The 24,877-nt window shown below is 43.1% G+C and overlaps 1 protein-coding gene across 2 annotated transcripts; it reads left to right on the top strand.

Annotated features, from left to right (window-relative positions):
- The first annotated feature begins 524 nt into the window (after window positions 1–524).
- Window positions 525–23,613, top strand: LOC109895978 (ATPase MORC2A). Of its 2 annotated transcripts, XM_031829971.1 has the most exons (27): window positions 525–684; window positions 1,371–1,543; window positions 3,291–3,344; window positions 3,641–3,675; window positions 4,875–4,943; window positions 5,093–5,183; window positions 5,377–5,485; window positions 5,718–5,877; window positions 5,976–6,087; window positions 7,194–7,319; window positions 10,157–10,236; window positions 10,369–10,451; window positions 10,560–10,645; window positions 10,744–10,884; window positions 10,980–11,134; window positions 14,832–14,960; window positions 15,130–15,235; window positions 15,316–15,535; window positions 18,798–19,064; window positions 19,202–19,447; window positions 19,832–19,957; window positions 20,610–20,667; window positions 20,875–21,013; window positions 21,216–21,389; window positions 21,515–21,608; window positions 21,777–21,965; window positions 22,066–23,613. In XM_031829971.1, the coding sequence occupies exons 2-27, from the start codon at window positions 1,476–1,478 to the stop codon at window positions 22,132–22,134; spliced, it is 3,186 nt and encodes a 1,061-aa protein (XP_031685831.1). In that variant the 5' UTR covers window positions 525–684; window positions 1,371–1,475; the 3' UTR covers window positions 22,135–23,613. The 2 variants fall into 2 exon arrangements, with proteins under 2 accessions (XP_031685831.1, XP_031685832.1); XM_031829972.1 differs by lacking the exon at window positions 19,832–19,957.
- The last annotated feature ends 1,264 nt before the right edge of the window (window positions 23,614–24,877 follow it).

The raw sequence follows: 24,877 nt of genomic DNA, 5'->3' as shown, positions 1-24,877 counted from the left end.
GAAATGCATGATAAAATCGCCACTGCACGCTGCACGAGGCAAATAGTGGTCACACCAGATACTGACTGATTTTCTGATCCACGGGGGCTACCTTTTATTCTAAGGTATCATGTGAAATCCATAGATTAGGGCCTATTGAATTGATTTATTTCCTTATATGAACTGTGACTCGGCAAAATCTTTGAAATTGTTGCATGTTGCGTTTATATTTTTGTTCAGTATAAGTTACGATTTGTACAAAAACGTTTACCTGACCGGTAGAGTAGGAAACTATGGAACATTCAGGTAGTTGACGAGTAATTAACCGTTTCCCGGCACAATTTGTTGAAAGCGCCAATGCCTTCTGAAAGCCTCGTTTTCCAACCCGTTTTCCCATCAATACTAAAAACCGGAAACAATAATCACCGCAATTTGACCCCTGTGCAAGTAGCACGAAGATGGACAAATCGGAGTAATGTAAATAAATCAGATATGTTCCTATTGGTGTTCTGATGCATGGTAGAGGCGGGCGTACACTTCGGACCCTCCTTTCCGCTGTGCGCGAGGGAGGGGAGAAAGGCGAGGAGGTTTTCGCGGCCTGCGGTGTGGTTCTATTTCGGAAATCAGTAGTTATCGCTTCATTCTGAACCGACGGATGTTTTACACGGACCTAAATTCAATTTGATGCGGCGGGTGCTCTAAACGGTTTGCATATTGGATAAATATAAATGCTAATATGTTCTTTACATGTGTTTACCCAACTAGCTAGCTACATGGGGATGGGTAACGTTACCAGAGATTGTGGATGTGAGACAGCCAGGATAGGTTACTAGCTACTGTAGTAACTAGCTTGGTCAGTTGACTAACCATTTGTTAAAGCATTGTTGGACATTGCAACTCTCCATCACTGACAATGACCTTGTCTCTTTAATCATCAATACTCGATAATAAAATGACGTCAAGATTTAGCCTAGATGAGTCTTCTGGAATGATCCAAATAAGACTCACGTGGGAGGCCTGTTTGTGCTGTTATCTTGGCGGCTGGTTTGAATGGAGGGTTACCTGGCTCATGGTTTATTGTAGAGTGGGAGCAGACAGAGGGGGGCATGTGTGTAGATAGTAATAAGTGATAACATGTCTTAACCTCCTATAAAAAAACTCCTAACCAATCATGTATTGCCAATCACCACAAGACTTATTCTCAAGTTTGAATACTCATACTGTTCAACAGGACTTATTCCCTCTTCAGATATCTCAATGCTTTTCCTTCAGTGGTATTTGTGCTTCTTTGCTCTTTATGAAAGTTCATTATATTCCAGGCACCATCATAATGTCTTTGACATCATTCATACTGTTGACCAGTGGCACTGACTGCTGCTGTGATTCTGTAGGTGCATGAAGCTCTTGAATAAAGCTCTTGAAAAGCCTCACCGGACTGAAGGGAAGTCAGAAAGAAGACCAGGAAGAGAACAGGAAATAGCTTTTAGCAAGTGGAGATGGCCTACTCTAACTACAGCACACTGAACAGGGCTCAGCTCACCTTCGAGTATCTGCACACCAACTCGTAAGTACCGCCTGGGGTAAATACATAACATAGCTACACACTCCACAAAATCACACTCATGCTACACATCACATGGAGGTCACAAATTGCCATAGGGCAGCGCTCAACTCACAGTGGGAATTCTGTTTTGGGGTGAAAAAAATACATCACATGAAAGTGTTTTTCCAATGTACACATTGTAAGAGGAGAGGAATGCCATTGTGTCTGGCAAGTGTTAATGATCTACAGATTGGCCACACTATGGAGCAGGATATTTCATGCCTTGGACACTGACTGTCACAAACATGAGTGACTAAAATTGTGCCTTCCGATGTTTCACAAAAGATGGTTGAATAGACTACATAAAAATAAACAATGCTAAAAAGCCTTTTTACAGCAAAATATTGCTGCATCATATGGTTGAAAGACCTTCGTGATCAAAACACAGAGGAGTAGAAAGTCAAATGGTTGCTAAAGGTACCTACATAACCAAGTCATTGATGAATCGAGCTGATACAGGACAGCTGTCCAGTGTGTCTGAAATTTTGTTACTTCCCTGAAAACACTGCATGAACAACTACTGTTGGACAGTTAAGGGCTCAGAAGGCCAGTGGTATGAGTGATATCTGGACAGGAGAGATGTGCTTTGGACTAGGGCCAAGATGAGATGAGAAAGAGAGACTAACACCATCAAATAGCACAACATAAATAGCTGCTGCAACTTGTAGATCAACACACTCCCCCCTCAAGTCGTGAAGTTATGTCACTGGAGGCTTGAACATATAAAGCCCTGTTAACATAAAATGGCTATCAATCATACTGCCTGACTATGTAGGACTCATGACATCACCAGAGAACAACTATTCATGTTTGATGATGATGCAGGCAATGAGAGAATTTCATTTGAGGAAGCGTAACACCCCTGCCCCTCAACACACATACTGTACTTCATGTGCTGTCGAACTCTGGCAACACATAATCAACACCACATTCATGGGTTTTCAGAGCAAGCAATAATATCCCCACGTGTATTTTATTTATGTTCTCATGTTTGGAGAGGATAGCGACTATAACTGGTATAGCAGGTATAATGAGGTTAGCCTCCTAAAGCCTCTTATACATTATGCCCATGGTTATACTTCCTTGACTCTACCCTCGCCTATGGCAATTCCTCTCAAACAAACTGGAATAAATGAACGGGACAGCCGAAAGATGAAGGATACAAACTGCATTCAAACCTGAATTGTTCATCCCTGTTGGCCGACTGAGTCAAAGCCTTGGCATTATTTCTGGGAGCTAGCATGTGTCTTCAGGTCTCAAGCAAGGTTACTCAGTTTATCAGAACACCATTGCTACACAAGCACATTAACATGGGACTCCAGTAGAATCTCAAAGAAAAACCCAAATCCACGGAAAAGTATAAACGTTATCCGTGGGACGTCCCAACTCTGATGTCACCCCATTTGAAGTTAAACATTTAAACGGTTTAGGGTAGGGATGTTCCAAGGATCCCGGATAGCACTAACCATTATGCCATCCGTCAACTTTGACCAATGATTCGGCCACACCCCATAACTCACACGATGTTACCCAACCCCCGGCCGGATGATCTCACAGGGCCCAAACCCCATGTTAAACACACTGATGTTTACACTGACTTGCAATTGTGCTTGCTCACATGCACTCTCCTTACCTCAGCAAGCATTTTGGAAATTTAGCTTTTTAAGGACCAGAACTGTAGGTTGATTGGCTGGTTATTTGTTTCCAGGACAACCCATGAGTTCCTGTTTGGAGCTCTGGCTGAGCTGGTGGACAACTCCAGGTACCAACGATGCATTTCTCTCTGTTGTTATCCACAATTCTCTGCTTTTCTATCTCTACCCATCCAAAATGTTTGTACGTATGTGGGACATCATCTGTAGGTGTTAGTCAATCACAAGGGGTCAATTGCAGCGAAACAATAGTGAACTGATCCAGGATTAAACCTGTGGGATTTGTATAAGTGTTATTATTCACTGTATTCTGAAATTAAAGGTAAAAGCCTAGGAACCACATCTAACCACACTGGTTTTTATCTGTCTTCCGATTGCTTTGTCACCTGCCAATCATCTCCTACAGGGATGCCAATGCCACCCGGATTGACATCTACACAGGTACACACATGCATACACACAAATATATTGGTTCTCATACACAGGTACATAGACACAATTCTACATACACTGAACAAAAATAAAAGCGCAACATGTAAAGTGTTGGTCCCATGTTTCATGAGCTGAAATAAAAGATCCCAGAAATGTTCCATATGCACAAACTTGTTTCTCTCAAATTTTGTGCACACATTTGTTTACATTCCTGTTAGTGAGCATTTCTCCTTTGCCAAGATAATCTAGCCACCTGACAGGTGTGGCATATCAAGAAGCTGATTAAACAGCATGATCATTACACAGGTAGTGGGGACAATAAAAGGCCATTCTAAAATGTGCAGTTTTGGCACACAACACAATGCCACAGATGTCTACAGTTTTGAGGGAGCGTGCAATTAACATGCCGACTGCAGGAATCTTCACCAGAGCTGTTGCCAGAGAATTGAATGTTCATTTCTCTACCATAAGCCGCCTCCAATGTCCTTTTAGAGAATTTGGCAGTATGTCCAACCGGCCTTTAAACCGCAGACCCCATTTATGGCGATGTGTGGGCGAGTGGTTTGCTGATGTCAATGTTTTGAACAGACTGCCCCATAGTGGTTATGGTATGAGCAGACATAAGCTACGGACAACAAACACAACTGCATTTTATCGATGGCAATTTGAATGCACAGAAGTATCGTGACGAGATCCTGAGGCCCATTTCTTTTAAGGTACAGTATCTGTTACTAACAGATGCATATCTGTAATTCCCAGTCATGGGAAATCCATAGATTAGTGCCTAATGAATGTATTTAAATTGACTTGTTTCATCATATGAAATATAACTCAGATAATCTTGGAAATTGTTGCATGTTGCCTTTCTAATTTTTGTTCAGTGTTTATATACGGAAACATTACATTCCTCACCTATAACCCCTCTGACAATACTATACATACCACACATTGCCTATCAACAATCTAGAATACCTGGAGTGCCAATGATTACCTGACTACGGATTTGAATTATAAGCTACACCCAGACTTTGACTAGTTCTCATTTTAGAAAGTATAGTTTCCTCTATTGAAAAAGCCATTATGTCAGGACTAGTTCTGTGTGTTGGGCTCTCTCTCCCCCTCTTGTATCTAACCTGTGCGTGGCTTTTGATGTCATCCACCTCCTATTCTAACCTGTGTCTAAACTCGCTTCTCCTCGTGGCCAACAGAGAAGAAACAAGACTTGCGTGGAGGCTACATGCTATGTTTCTTAGACGACGGCACAGGAATGGACCCCAGTGAGTTCCACTCAAAATATAATGACTAGAGTAGACATGTACAGTAATCGAGTTGATCCATATATCTATTTATAAGCTATAGTAAATACCATAGTAAGCAACAGTCAACCATATATGACGGTTATATTTCCCTCTTATCTCTCTCACAGACGAGGCGACCCATGTGATCCAATTTGGGAAGTCCAGTAAGCGTACACCAGATTCCACTCACATTGGCCAGTACGGGAACGGACTCAAATCGTAGGAAACTCTTTAATCTTCCCTCACAATCAAAAAAGTAAATTTTGCAGACACTTTCATTCAAAGAAACTTACTGTACATACATTTATAGTGTTTTTATGTGAAGCCCGCTGTAATTGAATCTGCAACCTTGGGGTTGCTAGCACCAAGCTCTCACCAAGTGAGCCAAATCATTGGTGTGTGTTTTCTCTAGGGGTTCCATGCGTATTGGGAAAGATTTTATTCTGTTTACCAAGAAGGACAACACACTGTCCTGCCTGTTCCTGTCTAGAACATTCCATGAGGAGGAGGGGCTTGACGAGGTGAGGGGTCAGCTACAGCAGGCACTCTTCCATCCAGCAGACTCAGTGATGTCACACGTCAAGTGTCTTAAAAAATAGTGTATTTATTTTGTGAATCTTGTTAGCCTTCGACTTTCTGAAAGAGGGTTTACTGACTATGTCCAGCTATTTGAAACGACACTGCATCATCATAACATCACCTCTTGGGAAGTGTGACTGTGTGTAGCTTAAGGTTGTCTGTCTCCCCCGTCAGGTGATCGTACCCCTGCCCACCTGGGAACTGCTGACCAGACAGCCAATCACAGGCGACCCTGAGAAGTTCGCCATAGAGACGGAGCTCATCTACAAATACTCTCCTTTTAAAAACGAACAGCAGCTGATGGAACAGTTCAACAAGATAGAGGGCAGCAGCGGTGAGACGTGTGGCTGTATATGGGTGTCGTGAGTTGGCGTGTGTGTGTCAGACTGTATGTGCAGTTGATCATCTATAATCCTAACCGTGTGTCTGTAGGTACTTTGGTGATCATCTATAACCTGAAGTTGATGGACACCAGAGAGCCAGAGCTGGATGTGGAGACAGACCACCAGGATATCCTGATGGCTGGAACCCCCTCAGAGGGAGTGTAAGTATGGTGTGTGATAGAGGTCTTCACAGGTCCAAAAAGTTGGACTCGTTCCGAAATGGACCTGGGACTTTCCCACCCGGACACGATATGCATAAATACATTTTTAAAATAGAGACCTGTTATGAATGAACCCGAGGATAACTAGACCCGTTCAGTATAGACCTGATTTAGATCCAGTCCGATCCGAGTGAGGGAATCAGCAGAAAAGTCATTTTTAAGCTACTTTATTAACTGGAACTGATAAAGCGCGAGAGAAGGGAGAGAGCGGTCAAGATGCCGCTCTAGCAGACTGGCGAGGGGCCGTACTGTGAAATGGGGAGGAGGGAGGGAGAGATGCGAGACGGCAACCAACCAAGCCGGCTCCTGCTATAGTAAACTTTGTGACCATAGCTAGTTTATTTATCATCAAATATCATTACGTAGCACCTGTCTTGATTGCATCAAACCGGGAGAAGCAAGTCAAGCTAACTAACATTAGTTCGAGTTAATTGAGGCTGTAGTGCATGCACTTTCTCATCCTACAGTTACAAATAACAACAACTCCATTCAGAATATTAAGGAGAGCCTACCTGTTGGCTCTTGGTCATTGTAGCTAGCCTATTCTTCTCCTTTAACTTTTAATTCCGTCCTTTTAATTCCATTTTCCATTGATTAGATATCTCCGAACTTTTGCCACACACTGAGGCTCTATGACTGTAGCCTATTGCCGCTTTGATGATTTATGATTGGCCAACAACAACAGCAAGCTACACGTGCCACACATGAAAAGCAAGAGCAGCAGCATAAATGATCAAATGTCTCTTTCTCCTGCAGTAGTTTCCTTTAGATCTTTATAGGCCCTCTTGGACAAGTCAGTTAAAATTACACATACCCGAGACCCGTAACAATGAGATCCTACTCAGACCCGTGACATTTAGGATTCTGGATCCAGACCACTCGTGTCCTGGATTGGGTATTGGGATACAGGTGGATCCCTGAAGACCTCTCGTGTTTGTGTGGAAGTATTTTTCAAAGAAAATATTTAAGGCCTTTTCTGTGTCGCATCACTGGAAAACTACCTAGGACTTTGTGTTTATGTTGATTGTATCACTTCCCTCATACAGGAAGCCAGAGCGTCGGTCGTTCCGAGCATATGCTGCTGTCCTCTACATCGACCCCAGGATGAGGATCTTCATACAGGGACACAAAGTCAGGACCAAGAGACTGTCCTGCTGCCTCTACAAACCCAGGTTAATATATATATATATAACACACACACAGTTGAAGTCAGAAGTTTACATACACCTTAAGCCAAATACATTTAAACTCAGTTTTTCACAATTCCTGGCATTTAACTCTGGTAAAAATAAAAAAAACTGTTTTAGGTCAGTTAGGATCACCACATTATTTTAAGAATTTGAAATGTCAAAATAATAGTAGAGAGAATTATTTATTTCAGCTTTTATTTCTTTCATCACATTCCCAGTGGGTCAGAAGTTTACATACACTCAATTAGTATTTGGTAGCATTGCATTTAAATTGTTTAACTTGGGTCAAACATTTCGGGTAGCCTTCCACAAGCTTCCCACAATAAGTTGGGTGAATTTTGGCCCATTCCTACTGACAGAGCTGGTGTAACTGAGTCAGGTTTGTAGGCCTCCTTGCTCGCACATTCTTTTTCAGTTCTGCCCACAAATGTTCTATAGGATTGAGGTCAGGGCTTTGTGATGGCCACTCCAATTCCTTGACTTTGTTGTCCTTAAGCCATTTTGCCACAACTTTGGAAGTATGTTTGTGGTCATTGTCCATTTGGAAGACCCATTTGCGACCAAGCTTTAACTTCCTGACTGAAGTCTTGAGATGATGCTTCAATATATCCACATAATTTTCCATCCTCGTGAAGCCATCTATTTTGTGAAGTGCACCAGTCCCTCCTGCAGCAAAGCAGCCCCACAACATGATGCTGCCACCCCCGTCCTTCACGGTTGGGATGATGTTCTTCGGCTTGCAAGCATCCCCCTTTTTCCTCCTAACATAACGATGGTCATTATGGCCAAACAATTCTATTTTTGTTTCATCAGACCAGAGACATTTCTCCAAAAGGTACGATCTTTGTCCCCATGTGCAGTTGCAAACTGTAGTCTGACTTTTTAATGGCTGTTGTGGAGCAGTGGCTTCTTCCTTGCTGAGCGGCCTTCCAGGTTATGTCGATATAGGACTAGTTTTACTGTGGATATAGATACTTTTGTACCTGTTTCCTCCAGCATCTTCACAAGGTCCTTTGCTGTTGTTCTGGGATTGATTTGCACTTTTTGCACCAAAGCAGGTTCATATCTAGGAGACGGAACGCATCTCCTTCCTGAGCGGTATGACGGCTATGTGGTCCCATGGTGTTTATACATGTGTACTATTGTTTGTACAGATGAACGTGGTACCTTCATGCGTTTGGAAATTGCTCACAAGGATGAACCAGATTTGTGGAGGCCTACAATTTTTTTTCTGAAGTCTTTGCTGATTTCTTTTGATTTTCCCATGATGTCAAGCAAAGAGGCACTGAGTTTGAAGGTAGGCCTTGAAATACATCCACAGGTACACCCCCAATTGACTCAAATGATGTCAATTAGCCTATAAGAAGCTTCTGAAGCCATGACATAATTTTCTGTAATTTTCCAAGCTGTTTAAAGGCACAATCAACTTAGTGTATGTAAACTTCTGACCCACTGGAATTGTGATACAGTGAAATAATCTGTCTGTAAACAATTGTTGGAAAAATTACTTGTCATGCACAAAGTAGATGTCCTAACCGACTTGCCAAAACTATAGTTTGTTAACAAGAAATTTGTGGAGTGGTTGAAAAACAAGTTTTAATGACTCCAACCTAAGTGTATGTAAACTTCCGACTTCAATTGCATATGTATTTACACACACATACACACACAGTACTAGTCAAAAGTTTGGACACACCTACTCTTTCAAGGGTTTTTCTTTATTTTTACTATTTTATACAATGTAGAATTATAGTGAAGACATCAAAACTATGAAATAACACATATGGAATCATGTAGTAACCAAAAAAGTGTGTAACAAATCAAAATATATTTTAGATTCTTCAAAGTAGCCACCCTTTGCCTTGATGACAGCTTTGCACACTTTTGACATTCTCTCAACCAGCTTCATGAGGTAGTCACCTGGAATGCATTTCAATTAACAGGTGTGCTTTGTTAAAAGTTCATTTGTGGAATTTCTTTCCTTCTTAGTTGTGACAAGGTAGGGGTGGAATACAGAAGATAGCCCTATTTGGTAAAAGACCAAATACAACCCCCTGACCTCAATCAATCGAGGACAACCGTCTTCCTCGTTTGCAACACCCTACCGCGTTCCAAACTTCCTCTGGAAGGAACGGCAGCACAAGAACTGTTCGTTAAGAACTTAATAAAATGTGTTTCCATTCCCGATCAGCCACACACAAGCCTAAGATGACTATGCGCAATGCCAAGCGTCAGCTGGAGTGGTGTAAAGCTCGCAAACCATTGGACTCTGGAGCAGTGGAAACATGTTCTCTGGAGTGATGAATCACGCTTCACCATCTGGTAGTGTGACTGACTAATCTGGGTTTGGGCATGCCAGGAGAACGCTACTTACCATGGTTCAGGCTAGGCCCCTTAGTGCTAGTGAAGGGAAATCTTAACGCTACAGCATACGATGACATTCTAGACTGTTCTGTGCTTCCAACTTTGTGGCAACAGTTTGGGGAAGGCCCTTCGATCGGTGTGGCAGAACTTGACTGGCCTGCACAGAGCCCTAAATCAGCCCCATCAAACACCTTTGGGATTCATTTTGGACACAGACTGCGAGCCAGGCCTAATCATCTCACATTAGTGCCCGACCTCACTAATGCTTTTGTGGCTGAATGGAAGCAATTCCCCGCAACAATGTTCCACAACCTAGTGTTCATGCCCTTGATTTTGGAATGATATGTTCGACGAGCAGGTGTCCACATACTTTTGAGAGAGAGCGAGATCTCTCTAGGCAGGAATCTCTAAGTCCTGTTTGTCTATTCAGCTAAGTGTGGGTCTTTCTGTTTCAGGGTATATAAATACACATCAACTCGATTCAAAACCCGCGCTGAGCAGGAAGTAAAAAAGGCTGATCACCTCGCTAAGTTAGGTGAGTTTCCCATGTGCGCGCACACACACAGATCACCCCTGCCAAGATAGGCAAGGTACACACACACACAGAGAGAACCAGGTCTGCCTTTAGAACCTACTACCCCACTGACTGTGTGTGTGTGTTTTACAGCTGAAGAGAAGGCTCGGGAGGCGGAGAGCAAAAGTCTGTCTCTGGAGACCAAACTGGGAGACGACATGTCTAGAGAATCACGGGTAAGAACCAACATACGCACACCACTCTGCAAGATGAACAATATCTTGACCCAATAGTCTGACTCCTCTCCTCCCTTATTCAAATCACCCTCTCTCTGTCTCCTCCAGGTCATATTGCGTAAGGCCCAGGAGGGTGCCATGATGCTTCGCCGGGAGGCAGAAGTGAAGAAGAAGATTCAGGAGTCCAAACAGAAGTCAGTCAAAATATTAAACTTAACAAACAAACTTTATAAACAAACTAAAGTTAAGGAAAACTATAGAACTTTAACACTTCTCTCTCTCCATCCCCCAGAGCGTTGAAGGACCCAAAGGAGCTGAGTTTTATCTTTGGGGTGAACATTGAGCAGAGAGACCTGGACGGGATGTTTGTGTATAACTGCTCTCGCCTCATCAAGATGTATGAGAAGACTGGACCTCAGCTGGAGGGAGGAATGTGAGTAACATACACTCCTTTCTTGTTGACTATCGTCTGTGACCAGTGTGATGACCAGAAATGCTTTCTAATGGTGTGTGTGTGTGTGCGCGCAGGGCGTGTGGGGGTGTTGTGGGGGTGGTAGATGTCCCATACCTGGTTTTGGAGCCCACTCACAACAAGCAGGACTTTGCGGACGCTAAAGAATACAGACACCTTCTGAGAGCCATGGGAGAACACCTAGCCCAGTACTGGAAGGACAGCAACATAGGTAACACACCTAACGTACACGGTGCCTTCAGAAAGTATTCATACTTCTTGACTTATTCCCCTTTCTGTTGTGTTTCAGCCTGAATTCAATAAAAAAAAATGTATGTCACCCGTCTACACACAATACCCCATAATGTCAAAGTGAAACATGTTTTTAGAAATTTTTGCAAATGTATTGAAAATTAAATACAGAAATCTAATTTACATAAGTATTCACAAACCTGAGTCAATGCATGTTAGAATCACCTTTGGCAGCGATTACAACTATCTTTCTGGATAAGTCTCTTAAGAGCTTTCCACACCTGGATTGTTCAATATTTGCACATTATTCTTTAAACATGTTCAAGTCTTGCCATAGATTTTCAAGCCAATTTAAGCCAACTTGTAATGAGGACACCCAGGAAGATTCAATGTCGTCTTGTATTCAGAACAAAAAGTGAATTGCTTTGCCACATTTTTTGCAGTATTACTTTAGTACCTTGTTGCAAACAGGATGCATGTTTTAGAATATTTTATTCTGTACAGGCTTCCTTCTTTTCACTGTCAATTTAGGTTAGTATTGTGGAGTATCTTCAATGTTGTTGATCCATCCTCCGTTTTCTCCTATCACAGCCTTTCGTCTCTGTAACTGTTTTAAGTCCCCATTGAATTGGCCTCATCTCCGGCAACAGAGTTAGAAAGGACGCTTATATCTTTGTTGTAACTGGGTGTATTGATACACCATTCAAAGTGTAATTAATAACTTCACTATGCTCAAAGGGTTTTCAATGTCTATTTTCTTTGTGGGTTTTTACCCATCTACCAATAGGTGCCCTACTTTGCAAGGCATTGGAAAACTTCCTTGGTCTCTGTGGTTAAATCTGTATTTGAAATTCACTGCTCGACTGAGGGTCCTTACAATTATCTGTATGTGTGGGGTACAGAGATACGGTAGTCATTTAAAAAATAAGGTTGAACACAGTGAGTCCATGCAACTTCTGTGACTTGTTAAGCACATTTTTACTCCTGAACTTATTTGGGCTTGCCTTAACAAAGGGGTTGAAGTCATTTCAGCTTTTCATTTTTTATTAATTTGTAAAAAAATAAAAATAATTCCACTGACATTATGGGGTATTGTGTGTAGGCCAGTGGGAAAAAAATCTAAATGTAATACATTTTAAATTCAGGCTGTAACAACAAAATGTGGGAAAAGTTGAGGACTGTGAATACTTTCTGAAGGCACTGTACATAACCATAATAGTGGTTAATCAGAGATGAATTACGCTTCAGGGTAACAATACATTATAGTAATTCTAGCATTAGAACGTTGACATTCTCTGCTTTTCAATAGTATACAACTGACATTGTAAGTTAACTGCTTGATATTGTTTTAAAAGTTCATAAATGAGTACAGTCAAAACAGTTCACTCCTACTTAAGTGTAGCCTACCATGCCCCTCTCCCTATGTCTAGGATACAACATTAGAGTGACAGTGGAGAATGCAGGCAGATTGTTTGGTTGGCTAAATAAACGGATCGTAGAAAAACAGAAGCGTGGAAAAACAATAACTATTTAATCAGGTGAATAGCTCTAGTTAGAGACACACTACTGTTCATGAGCATAGTTGGGTCATTCTATAAATTAAGGGGCCAATGTGTGACATCCCGGGTCAAAATGTCAATGGTTAAATAAAAAGGTAATATAATACAATGGGTTCTGACAATAATAATAACCAATAATGAAATCATTATCCTTAAACTCTTCAAGCAAGTGTGTGTGAACTAGACATCACATTCTTGCTTCCTCTGTCCTTGATTCCTCCAATCCTTGCTTCTCCTTGAAAGTGCATTGGAGACCGAGGGGAAGAACCTTTCCTCCTCTCCCCCAATGTGCGTTGGGACCTTATCGTTCAATGGGTTTTGATGAGGAGAGAGGATGCAATGACTCAAGGAAATGCAATTCAGATTCTCCTAAGGACAGAGGAAGCAAGTATTTGACAGCTATTAAGTATTTTTGACAGTACCAGACTGACTGACTGACTGAGCTACAATAATACCAATAGCCCGTCCAGAAACAACCCCTAGCCCCTACTGTCCAGAGTCTAGACACTTGTGGATAGGCTTGGTTGAATTTTGGCAGTATTGCTTGCACCTGTCCAATTCTCTGAGATCTCCACAGTGTCTAGGGTTAGGAGCTAGGGGTTGTGTCTGGACAGGACCCTACAACCCTCCAGGTGTGGGGTGGACCTACAGCACTACACTTGAGGCATTGGTTGGATGTTTCATTCCATTGCTATATACACACACAGATTTTCACAGGTGTAAGCTGGACACACCTTCGACACCCTACCAGGCTGATCAGACATGTCTGGGTAGCTGGAGACCTGCTGGAAACACTGAAAGGATATATTTACATATGTACTATTCACACCCTTGCTTCATTCCAGCTAGTTAGTCAGTGGTTGCACATCTAACTATAGCTAGAGCATATCTCTACCCATGGTAGCTAGGTTATATCAGTCAGCTAACCATTTACAGTAACAGCAGTTTATTAATAAGTCAATACACACAGTCATATGCAGAAATTGAAAACTCTTACCTTATATTGGCACTGTGGAACAGTACGGGAAGCTATTTATGAATAGATAATAGATGTTTAGAAGGGTGACCTGCTTTGAAAGGACAGGAAGTGTTGGCTGTGCACTTGACCAGGCATTACACATTTACCCCCTACCCACTTTTGAACATTGAAATAAAACATTTTGGTTTTTTGGTTTTATATGCAAAACAAATAAACAGGCTGTTTACACATTCCCGTTTACTCTGTTTTAACTTGGAAAGCAAACGATCAAAACGTACACGGACCGTAATCTTACCTCAGAAATCTTGATTTAATGTTGTCCACAAAGCAGGCTTATTATCTTGCCCGCTGTAACAGACACCAAAATGTTCTGTCAATTCTCCAGTTCCTCCGCACTTCGGGTGTTGTTAAATGGCGTGCAGTATCACACAAGCTCTTTATCACTTAACAGTCATTCAGAAAATCTTTTCCTGAATCAGCTGATGTTGCTCAATAATGTCCCCACATAACTAAACAGCTAGACATCAAGGGTGCATCAAACAACTATTATGCGTAATTATTTTAGAACCCTGTTAATGACATATACATTTTTGTTTTATTAATCATTAAAGTTAGTCTTTCTGTTTTAAAGTATTGGATTTTGCAATCACATACTTTATTTTGGATATGTATTCCCATGAAAACTGTTTTCACACTAACATAGGGAGATACGGAATGTTAGGTTACAGTACATTTCCTACGAGTCCGACGGCAATATCCAGGAATTTCACAGGATCGAGGTCAATGTGTAATTCAATTGTTAAATGCTTAGTATATGTTATAACAACAAACCGTATCATTAATGTAAAGAAAGAAAGATAGTGTTTTATGTCACCCAATGTTTGTATGACAAAGGGTTTAAACATAGGTTTGATTCAACTAATGAATTATAGTGAATGTATCGGTGTTCCTCCACTATTTCTTAACGGGGGGACAAATTGCAAATGATTATTCATGACTTTGTAATAGCTCCAAACAGTTGTCCACTACAAATGCTCACTGGTACCCTAGTTTATAGAAAGACCCAGTTATGCAGTTGTATCGTTTCTGCGACATCCCTAGTCCAAATGACAGGAATGTTTCTGCTTTCCCTCTTTTAGCTCAGAAGGGCATAGTGAAGTTCTGGGATGAGTTTGGGTACCTGTCTGCCAGCTGGTCCTCGCTCCCCTCGTCAGAGCAGAGGTACAAGAGACGCCGCGCCATGGAGATACCCCTCACCATACAGTGTGGTGAGTTGTACACTCACAGAGACACTGCTCACTCTTAACGTGTTGAGTCACACACACGAACAAATGCAAACAAACAAGCTCTGATGTTATTCTCTCTCCCTCTCTATCTGTAGATAAGTGTCTGAAGTGGAGGACTCTGATGTTATTCTCTCTCCCTCTCTATCTGTAGATAAGTGTCTGAAGTGGAGGACTCTGCCATTCCAGATGGATGCGGTGGATAAACGTTACCCGGACAGCTGGGTGTGTCTGATGAACCCTGACAGCACTCAGGACAGGTAGACACACACACCGACACACACACACCTGCAGGGACACCAAATAGATCACCAATATCATATTTGTGTGTGTGTTGTAGGTGTGACGCGCCGGAGCAAAAACAGAACCTTCCATGTGGGGTTCTGAAGAAGGACAGGCAGACGGCAGAGGACAAACAGAAAGAACTGACAGAGAAGATTAGACAGCAGCAGGAGAAACTAGAGGCTCTGCAGAAAACCAGCACCATCAGATCAGCAGCAGATGTGAAGAAGTTACCTCTGGACGTCAGCATGAGACCCATAAATGAGAGTTCCTCCCAGGTACCCACACACACAGTCATACATGTACTCACCTTTTACTGGTAAACACACACTACAGGTCTGTCACACACAGTCACACATACTCCCCCTCTACAGGTAAACACACACTACAGTAATGTATTTATTTATTTATATATATTTTCACCGTTTATTTAGGCAGGTAGGCAAGTTGAGAACAAGTTCTCATTTACAACTGGCCAAGAATAAAGCAAAGCAGTTCCACACATACAACAACACAGATTTACACATGGAATAAACAAAACATACAGTTAATAATACAGTTGAAGAAAATCTATATACAGTGTGTGCAAATGAGGTAAGAAAAGGGAGGTAAGGCAATAAATAGGCCATGGTGGTGAAGTAATTACAATATATCAATTAGACACTAGATTGATTGATGTGCAGAAGATGAATGCAAGTAGAGACACAGGGGTGCAAAGGAGCAAGATAAATAAATACAGTATTGGGATGAGGTAGTTGTATGGGCTGTTTACAGATGGGCTATGTACAGGTACAATGATCTGTGAGCTGCTCAGACAGCTGGTGCTTAAAGCTAGTGAGGAAGGTAAGTCTCCAGCTTCAGTGATTTTTGCCGTTCATTCCAGTCATTGGCAGCAGAGAACTGGAAGGAAAGGCGGCCAAATTAGGAATTGGCGTTGGGGGTGGCTAGAGAGATATACAGTGCCTTGCGAAAGTATTCGGCCCCCTTGAACTTTGCGACCTTTTGCCACATTTCAGGCTTCAAACATAAAGATATAAAACTGTATTTTTTTGTGAAGAATCAACAACAAGTGGGACACAATCATGAAGTGGAACAACCTTTATTAGATATTTCAAACTTTTTTAACAAATCAAAAACTGAAAAATTGGGCGTGCAAAATGATTCAGCCCCCTTAAGTTAATACTTTGTAGCGCCACCTTTTGGTGGTGATGAGTATGAAGCGAGTGCAGGTCGCAGTGGTGGGTAGTATATGGGGCTTTGTTGACAAAACGGATGGGACTGTGATAGCCTGCATCCAATTTGTTGAGTAGAGTGTTGGGGGCTATTTTGTGAATGACATCGCCAAAGTCGAGGATCGGTAGGATGGTCAGTTTTACGAGGGTATGTTTGGCAGCATGAGTGAAGGATGCTTTGTTGCGAAATAGGAAGATGATTCTAGATTTAGTTTTGGATTGGAGATGCTTAATGTGAGTCTGGAAGGAGAGTTTACAGTCTAACCAGACACAGAGGTGTTTGTAGTTGTCCACATATTCTAAATCAGAACCGTCCAGAGTGATGCTGGGCGGGCAGGTGTGGGCAGCGATCAGTTGAAGGTCATGCAATTAGTTTAACCTGCATTTAAGAACAGTTGGAGGCCACGGAAGGAGTATGTCATTGAAGCTCGTCTGGAGGTTAGTTAACACAGTGTCCAAAGAAGGGACAGAATTATACAGAATGGTGTTGTCTGCGTAGAGGTGGATCAGAGAATCACCAGCAGCAAGAGCGACATCATTGATGTATACAGAGAAGAGAGTCGGCCTGAGAATTGAACCCTGTGGCACCCCCATAGAGACTGCCAGAGGTCCGGACAACAGGCCCTCCGATTTGACATGCTGAACTCTGTCAGAGAAGTAGTTGGTGAACCAGGCGAGGCAGTCGTTTGAGAAATCAAGGCTGTTTAGTCTGCCGATAAGAATGTGGTGATTGACAGAGTCGAAAGCCTTGGCCAGGTCGATGAATACGGCTGCACAGTAATGTCTCTTATCGATGGCGGTTATGATATCGTTTAGGACCTTGAGCGTGGCTGCGGTGCACCCATGACCAGCTCTGAAACCAATTTGCATAGCATAGAAGGTACGGTGGGATTCGAAATGGTCGGTAATCTGTTTGTTAACTTGGTTTTCAAAGACCTTAGAAAGACAGGTCAGCATAGATATAGGTCTGTAGCAGTTTGGGTCTAGAGTGTCTCCCCCTTTGAAGAGGGGGATGACCGCGGCAGCTTTGGGAATCTCAGACGATACGAAAGAGAGGTTGAACAGGCTAGTAATAGGGGTTGCAACAATTTCGGCCAACAATTTCTGCAAACAATTTTAGAAAGGGAGGGTCCATATTCATACAGACATACTTACCTTCTACCCCAGGAATCATCAACTAGATTCAGCCGCAGGCTGATTTTCTTTTCTTAAGCTGATGGTCAAGGGGCCGGAACATAATTAGAAATAATTAGTCTGCTAATTGACCGCCGGAAGCCCAAACTAAAATAATATTTCACAAAACATAATCATTTCAAACCTTACTTACATTTAATATATGATCACATATACACTACATGGCAGTCGGTGTTCGAATTCATCCCAAAGGTGTTCGATGGGGTTGAGGTCAGGTCTCTGTGCATGCCAGCCAAGTTCTTTCACACCGATCTCGACAACCCTTTTCTATATGGACCTTGCTTTGAGCACGGGGGCAGATCTCATGCTGAAACAGGAAAGGGTCTTCCCCAAACTGTTGCCACAAAGGTGGAAGCAAAGAATCATCTAGAATGACATTGTATGCTATGGCATTAAGATTTCCCTTCACTGGAACTAAAGGGCCTAGCCAACCTAGGAAAAGCAGCCCCAGGCCATTCCTCCTCCACCGAACTTTACAGTTGGCACTATGCATTGGAGCAGGTAGCTTTCTCCTGGCATCCACCAAACTCCTATTAGTCCGTCTGACTGCCAGATGGTGAAGCGTAATTCATCACTCTAGAGAGCATGTTTCCACTGCTCCAGAGTCCAATGGAGGCGAGCTTTACACCACTCCAGTCGACGCTTGGCATTGTGCATGATGATCTTAGGCTTGTGTGCAGCTGCTTGTTGAAAGGTGGTATCCTATGACAGTGCTACGTTGAAAGTCACTGAGCTGTTCAGTAAGGCCATTCTACTGCCAATGTTTGTCTATGGAGATTGCATGGCTGTGTGCTCGATTTTATACACCTGTCAGCAACGGGTGTGGTTGAAATAGCTGAATCCACTAATTTGAAGTTGTGTCCACATACTTTTGGCCATGTAGTGTATCTATTATCCATGGAAATACTTGAAATTAAAATAACTTGGAGCTGATTTTTCTGGTGCTTTTATAGTGTTCTGTCCAACAATATTCTTAACTCAGAAAACTTGGGGGACCAAATCCGGAATTCGGGCTGCCATTTGGGGAACCCTGCTCTACCGGTTACACACACACACACACGGTCTCCCTGATTATCTGAATATAATGTGTCTCCTGTTTTTCTCTGTCTCTTAGGGAACCAGGTCGTCAGAGCGTGTGTCACGCCCTCGCTCCCCTCCTCTCCCCGCACTCCTCAAGAACGCCCCCAGCCAGCCCCCAGCCCTCAATCGCAAACCCACATATTCCCCTCGACCGACCACCCGGCCTGCTGCCCCTCCCCCGGCATCCAGAGTTGACCAATCCAGAGCTGGAGCGAAGCAGTCACCCACTCCAGCAAAGCCCGCCCCCAAAACTCCAGCCAAAGTCCCCGCCAAACCCAGCCCTTCAAGCCGTACCTCACGGGTTAGTGTGTTGTGTTTTAAGCTGTCCTTTATCAAATCTTATGGTATATGTTAATGGTTGAAGCAGATATTTACATGATAGCTGTTCATATCTATGGTCCCTTAGCAGTAGCAGTAATATCTGTGGTGTTTCTACAGACTCCAGCCAAATTGTCTCCTGGCAAAGCAACCACACCTGCTAGCAGCCAGCGCAAGAAAGTGATGGAGCAGGAGGAGAGTGAAGAGGAGGAGGAGGAGGAAAAAGAGGAGGAAGACGAGGACGACAGCGAGGATGACAGTGAGGAGGAGGAGCCTCAGCCCAAGAAATCCAAGATGGTAACTGCAGTGGGGAATCGTGGGAAAGCTGTTGAGAAAGCTCCACTCAAACGGGGAAAAGTGACAGAGGTACAGTCTCTCACTCACTCAATCGCTCTCTCTCTCACACACACTGCTCAGACTATCACGCTGTCAATCTATAGCATATTTCTAATCAACATATCACACAGACAGAGGGAAGTACTGAATTTGTTAGAGGGAACGGAGAAAAGGCAAAAGGTGATGTTTGGAGGAAGAGGATAGGTAAAAAGATGTCCCCTTAAAACGAGTCAGGACGGAGAGATGATGTTAGGTACAGAGAGGGGGATAGCTCTTTTTGAGGAAGAAACAGACAATGGTTCTTTTGAAAGAGGAGAGGGGATGTATGAAGAACAAGAGACACGTGGAACGGTCCAGAAGTCAGGCCACTGTACTGTTGACACAGATGTCATGCAATGTCATCGAACCCCGCAGGTCCATACCCCCCCACCCAGCACCAAACCCCCGCCACCTGAGAAGAGGAGAGCTATCATAGCAACACTGCTGCCCCCCGCAACACCACCCCTGGCTAAACCCATCCCCACCCCCCCTAGAGCCAAGGTACCCATCTGCCACAGAGAAAGAGGCTACACTTGCCTTCTCTACTCATAGTAGAATCGGCCCTATCCTTCTCTCTAAACTCTAATCATAATAGAATGGATCATACCCTTCTCTTACAATTGTACACTAAATGGAATGGGTCCTATCCTTGTCTCCTAACTCTACTCTAAATGGAATGAGTCCTATCCTTGTCTCCTAACTAATCATAATTTAATGGGTCCTGTCTGTCTCCTAACTCTACTCTAAATAGAATAGGTCCTGTCTGTCTCGTAACTCTACTCTAAATAGAATAGGTCCTATCCTTGTCTCCTAACTCTACTGTAAAATAGAATGGGTCCTGTCTGTCTCCTAACTCTACTCTAAAATAGAATGGGTCCTGTCTGTCTCGTAACTCTACTCTAAATAGAATAGGTCCTATCCTTGTCTCCTAACTCTACTCTAAAATAGAATGGGTCCTGTCTGTCTCCTAACTCTACTCTAAATAGAATGGGTCCTGTCTGTCTCCTAACTCTACTCTAAATGGAATTGGTTGTATTCTGCTCTCCTGCTCTTTCTTTTCTCACAGTTCAATAACACACCGCTCTTCCTGGTATTTCCTTACACACACTTACTGTTAGTCTGAACATTGTGTTTTCTGTGTGTGTGTTTTCAGGTGACAGACAGCACAGAGAACGAGGACCCAGAATATGATCTGAAGAATGCTCAGAAAGGTGATTTATTCCATTCTTGATGATAGTTCCAGCCATACATTTTGATTGGCCAAGAAGATTTCCGATTAGCAACAGGTCCACACGGGAAAGTGACCGTTTCACAGAATATCACGGACGCAATCTTTCCCCATTGAAAGCAGTTCAGCCAAGCCTGAATTCAGTTTCAGGACAGTGCTTCATAAAACTTCTATGTGTTGTCTCCTGTAGATAAGGGTCTGTTGGTGGAGGTGCGTGTGAATAAGGAATGGTTCACAGGCAAAGTTGTTGCTGTGGAAACCAGTAAGCAGAGCATTCGCTGGAAGGTGAAGTTTGACTATGTCCCCAGATCCACCCCCAAGGACCGATGGTAGGCGCACCAACTCACCGTGTCGGTGCTCTGTTCTCTTACGTTTATGTATGTGCCATATGTGTGTGTCATTTCCAAATGTTTATTTGTGTATTGATTTGAAGACTTAGTGTTCTCAGGAGTTTTGGGGTGTATTTATGATGGGTAGGCAGTGAGGAGGTGAGGTTGTTTTTGGTATATCATTTATTGTTGTTGTTATTAGGGTTTTCAAAGGCAGTGAGGAGGTGAGGTTGATGCGACCGCCCTCTCCCCTCTCCCAGACCCCTGACACACAGCAAGGGGAGGGGACTGAGAAAGGCCCCCCCCCCATGGAACCTGACACCACCCAACCAGGATCCAGTCGAGAGGTGACTGACAACCTGGTCACCATGATGAGGTAACTATGATCACCCGATGCTCTGTCATTGAGTCATAATTGTTGGATTTTGGCCTCTAATTCCCTTTTTTCAAAGGGATTATAAATTATATAGCTATAATTGTTGATGTGTGTGATCTCTTCAGGACAGTGCTGCGTTATTTCTTCCCTCCTGATTTCCGGATCCCGAAGGAAGATGTCAACAGCATGACTGCAGAGGAGCTAGTGGCCTTCCCTATGGTGAGACTGACCCTGAACTTCTGACCTCTAACCAATGTCTTCTAGAGACCTACCTTGGTGTCTAGCCTGCTGCAGGCATTGTAGACAGTCATATCATTGTAATTCATACTAGAGCAATGTCTGTGTATGTGTCTGACCAGTGTGACCTGTGTGCATGTGTTTCTGCAGAAAGAGTATTTCCAGCAGTATGAGCTGGGTCTCCAGTCTTTGTGTAACTCGTACCAGAGCAGAGCTGATGCCAGAGCCAAAGCTGTGGAGGAAAAGAGTAGCAGCGCTGAGACCAAACTCAGGGAGGCAGACGAAAAGCTACAGAAACTACGAACCAACATTGTACAACTGCTGCAGAAAGTACAGGAGGTAAGACACACACACACACACCAACATCGAAGCTTTGCTACAGAAAAGATACGAGGTATCACACACACTGAATACTAATGTCTCTCCTTCCCTTCTGCAGGACATTGACATAAACACAGACGATGAACTGGATGCCTACATAGAAGACCTGCTGACCAAGGGGGACTAGAGAGGTCTCTCCACCCGGTGCCTGACTCAGACAGCACCGCCCCATCTGATTCTCAGAACTCTGGTCCGTCCGGCCTTCCCAATGTGTACTGTAGCTCCTCTACAGACACCCTTTTACCCATAACTCCCTCCATGAGGCCTGCTTGCCCCGCTCTACACAGTCTACTCCGTCTTCTGATAGATCTGCAGATGGAGGAGAGGCAGCTGCTGCCTGAACTGGTGCTGTTGCTGTTTGGTCCCCGAGTTTGTTTTTATAAAACTGCAGTATATGTTTTTCTGTTTCTCTTTCTGTTCCTATTTAGTAAGCATTAGCATGTTCTCATAATGGACGTGTATTTTTATTTTGTCCTTTTATATATCAACAATGTATGTTATATACAAGATATGTTAAGCTACTGTAGGTTAAGCCAACCAGTCCTGATTGACTGTAGAACTGAACTGTCATCAATCTGTAGGTGGTAATCAGATTCTGCGCACACACACACACACACACACACACCAGTCTGTGTAGGGCACCAAGCATCTCTGATCAAAGTTCCTGTGATGTAGATGACAGGCGTTTCTGTGATTTCAGAAGACGGTCTGTATTCTCCATATTGATCTGTGATCAGGTGGAGAGATATTAAATTAATCATAAACCAATAATCTGATAACGTCCTGACCTCTAATCCTGACCCACAACCCCTTTATTACCACCAGTCAGTCAGATTCAAATCCAATTCCATTGAATCCCATATTTGATGTTAGCTGCAATCACTCTGGTCGAGCCTTTTAAAGCATGTTAAAGCATTAAGTTTCATCCATTGTCCCAGTGTTGATAAATCAAATCAGTGTTGCCTAGTGGCTTTCAACCTACTTTCACCTACCCTCTCTCCCATCCTACCCTCTCTCCCATCCTACCCTCTCTCCCATCCTACCCTCCTCTCTCCCATCCTACCCTCCTCTCTCCCCATCCTACCCTCCTCTCTCCCCATCCTACCCTCCTCTCTCCCCATCCTACCCTCCTCTCTCCCCATCCTACCCTCCTCTCTCCCCATCCTACTCTCTCTCCATCCTACCCTCCTCTCTCCCCATCCTACCCTCTCTCCCTCCCACCCTTCCATCCTCTCTCCCACCCTACCCTCCTCTCTCCCCATCCTTCCCCCCTAATCTCTCCCTATCCTATTCTGACAGTGTAGTCGTCAGATTTACCAGCCAGCTTATTGAGGGTGTTTGGTTCTCCCAACGCCCTCAAGACTGAAGTACTTACTGGGTTTTATCAGTACGACTATCTATAACGTTTCCTCAGTACAACCGTATTATGTCCCAATTGTTTCCTCTTGCCATTGTGACCCAACGGTTCACTGTTTTCATTTAGTTCTCAGTTATTATCTGGATTCTGAGTTTATAGTTCTTTGTTCATATTATTCTGTGGTCATGTTTCTTCTAATAAGTATTTTTAACATGTGAAAGGAAACATTTTATTAAAAGGTGAACGTTATTTTGTCTGGTGTGTCCTCATTGAGGGGAAAAATGCAGTATTTGTTACCTCTATATGGAGAAATAACTACACAAAGGCATATTTACAAGTAATCAAATTTATTTGTCACATACACATTGTTAGCAGATGTTAATGCGAGTGTAGCGAAATGCTTGTGCTTCTAGTTCCGACAATGCAGTAATAACCAACGAGTAATCTAACCTAACAATTCCAAAACTACTACCTTATACACACGTGTAAAGGGATAAAGAATATTTACATAAAGATATATGAATGAGTGATGGTACAGAACTTCATAGGCAAGATACAGTAGATGGTATCGAGTACAGTATATACAGTAGGGCAAAAAAGTATTTAGTCAGCCACCAATTGTGCAAGTTCTCCCACTTTCATCATAGGTACACTTCAACTATGACAGACAAAATGAGAAAAAAAATCCTGAAAATCACATTGTAATGAATTTATTTTACAAATTATGGTGGAAAATAAGTATTTGGTCACCTACAAACAAGCAAGATTTCTGGCTCTCACAGACCTGTAACTTCTTTAATTAAGAGGCTCCTCTGTCCTCCACTCGTTACCTGTATTAATGGCACCTGTTTGAACTTGTTATCAGTATAAAAGACACCTGTCCACAACCTCAAACAGTCACACTCCAAACTCCACTATGGCCAAGACCAAAGAGCTGTCAAAGGACACCAGAAACAAAACTGTAGACCTGCACCAGGCTGGGAAGACTGAATCTGCAATAGGTAAGCAGCTTGGTTTGAAGAAATCAACTGGGAGCAATTATTAGGAAATGAAAGACATACAAGACCACTGATAATCTCCCTCGATCTGGGGCTCCACGCAAGATCTCACCCTGTGGGGTCAAAATGATCACAAGAACGGTGAGCAAAAATCCCAGAACCACACGGGGGGACCTAGTGAATGACCTGCAGAGAGCTGGGACCAAAGTAACAAAGCCTACCATCAGTAACACACTACGTCACCAGGCACTCAAATCCTGCAGTGCCAGACGTGTCCCCCTGCTTAAGCCAGTACATGTCCAGGCCCGTCTGAAGTTTGCTAGAGAGCATTTGGATGATCCAGAAGAAGATTGGGATAATGTCATATGATCAGATCAAACCAAAATATTACTTTTTGGTAAAAACTCAACTCGTCGTGTTTGGAGGACAAAGAATGCTGAGTTGCATCCAAAGAACACCATACCTACTGTGAAGCATGGGGGTGGAAACATCATGCTTTGGGGCTGTTTTTCTGC

Source organism: Oncorhynchus kisutch, linkage group LG8 (genome assembly GCF_002021735.2).
Source record: "Oncorhynchus kisutch isolate 150728-3 linkage group LG8, Okis_V2, whole genome shotgun sequence".
NCBI classification, from domain to species: domain Eukaryota; kingdom Metazoa; phylum Chordata; class Actinopteri; order Salmoniformes; family Salmonidae; genus Oncorhynchus; species Oncorhynchus kisutch.
The sequence above is the reverse complement of the archived record's forward strand: the minus strand, read 5'-3'. Positions and strand labels throughout refer to the sequence as shown.

Coding starts and splice junctions, on each gene's coding strand:
- LOC109895978 (XM_031829971.1), top strand. CDS start 1,476: ATGGCCTACTCTAACTACAGCACACTGAACAGGGCTCAGCTCACCTTC. Junction 3,345..3,640: donor GAGCTGGTGGACAACTCCAG/GTACCAACGATG, acceptor CATCTCCTACAG/GGATGCCAATGCCACCCGGA. Junction 15,536..18,797: donor TAAATGAGAGTTCCTCCCAG/GTACCCACACAC, acceptor TCTGTCTCTTAG/GGAACCAGGTCGTCAGAGCG.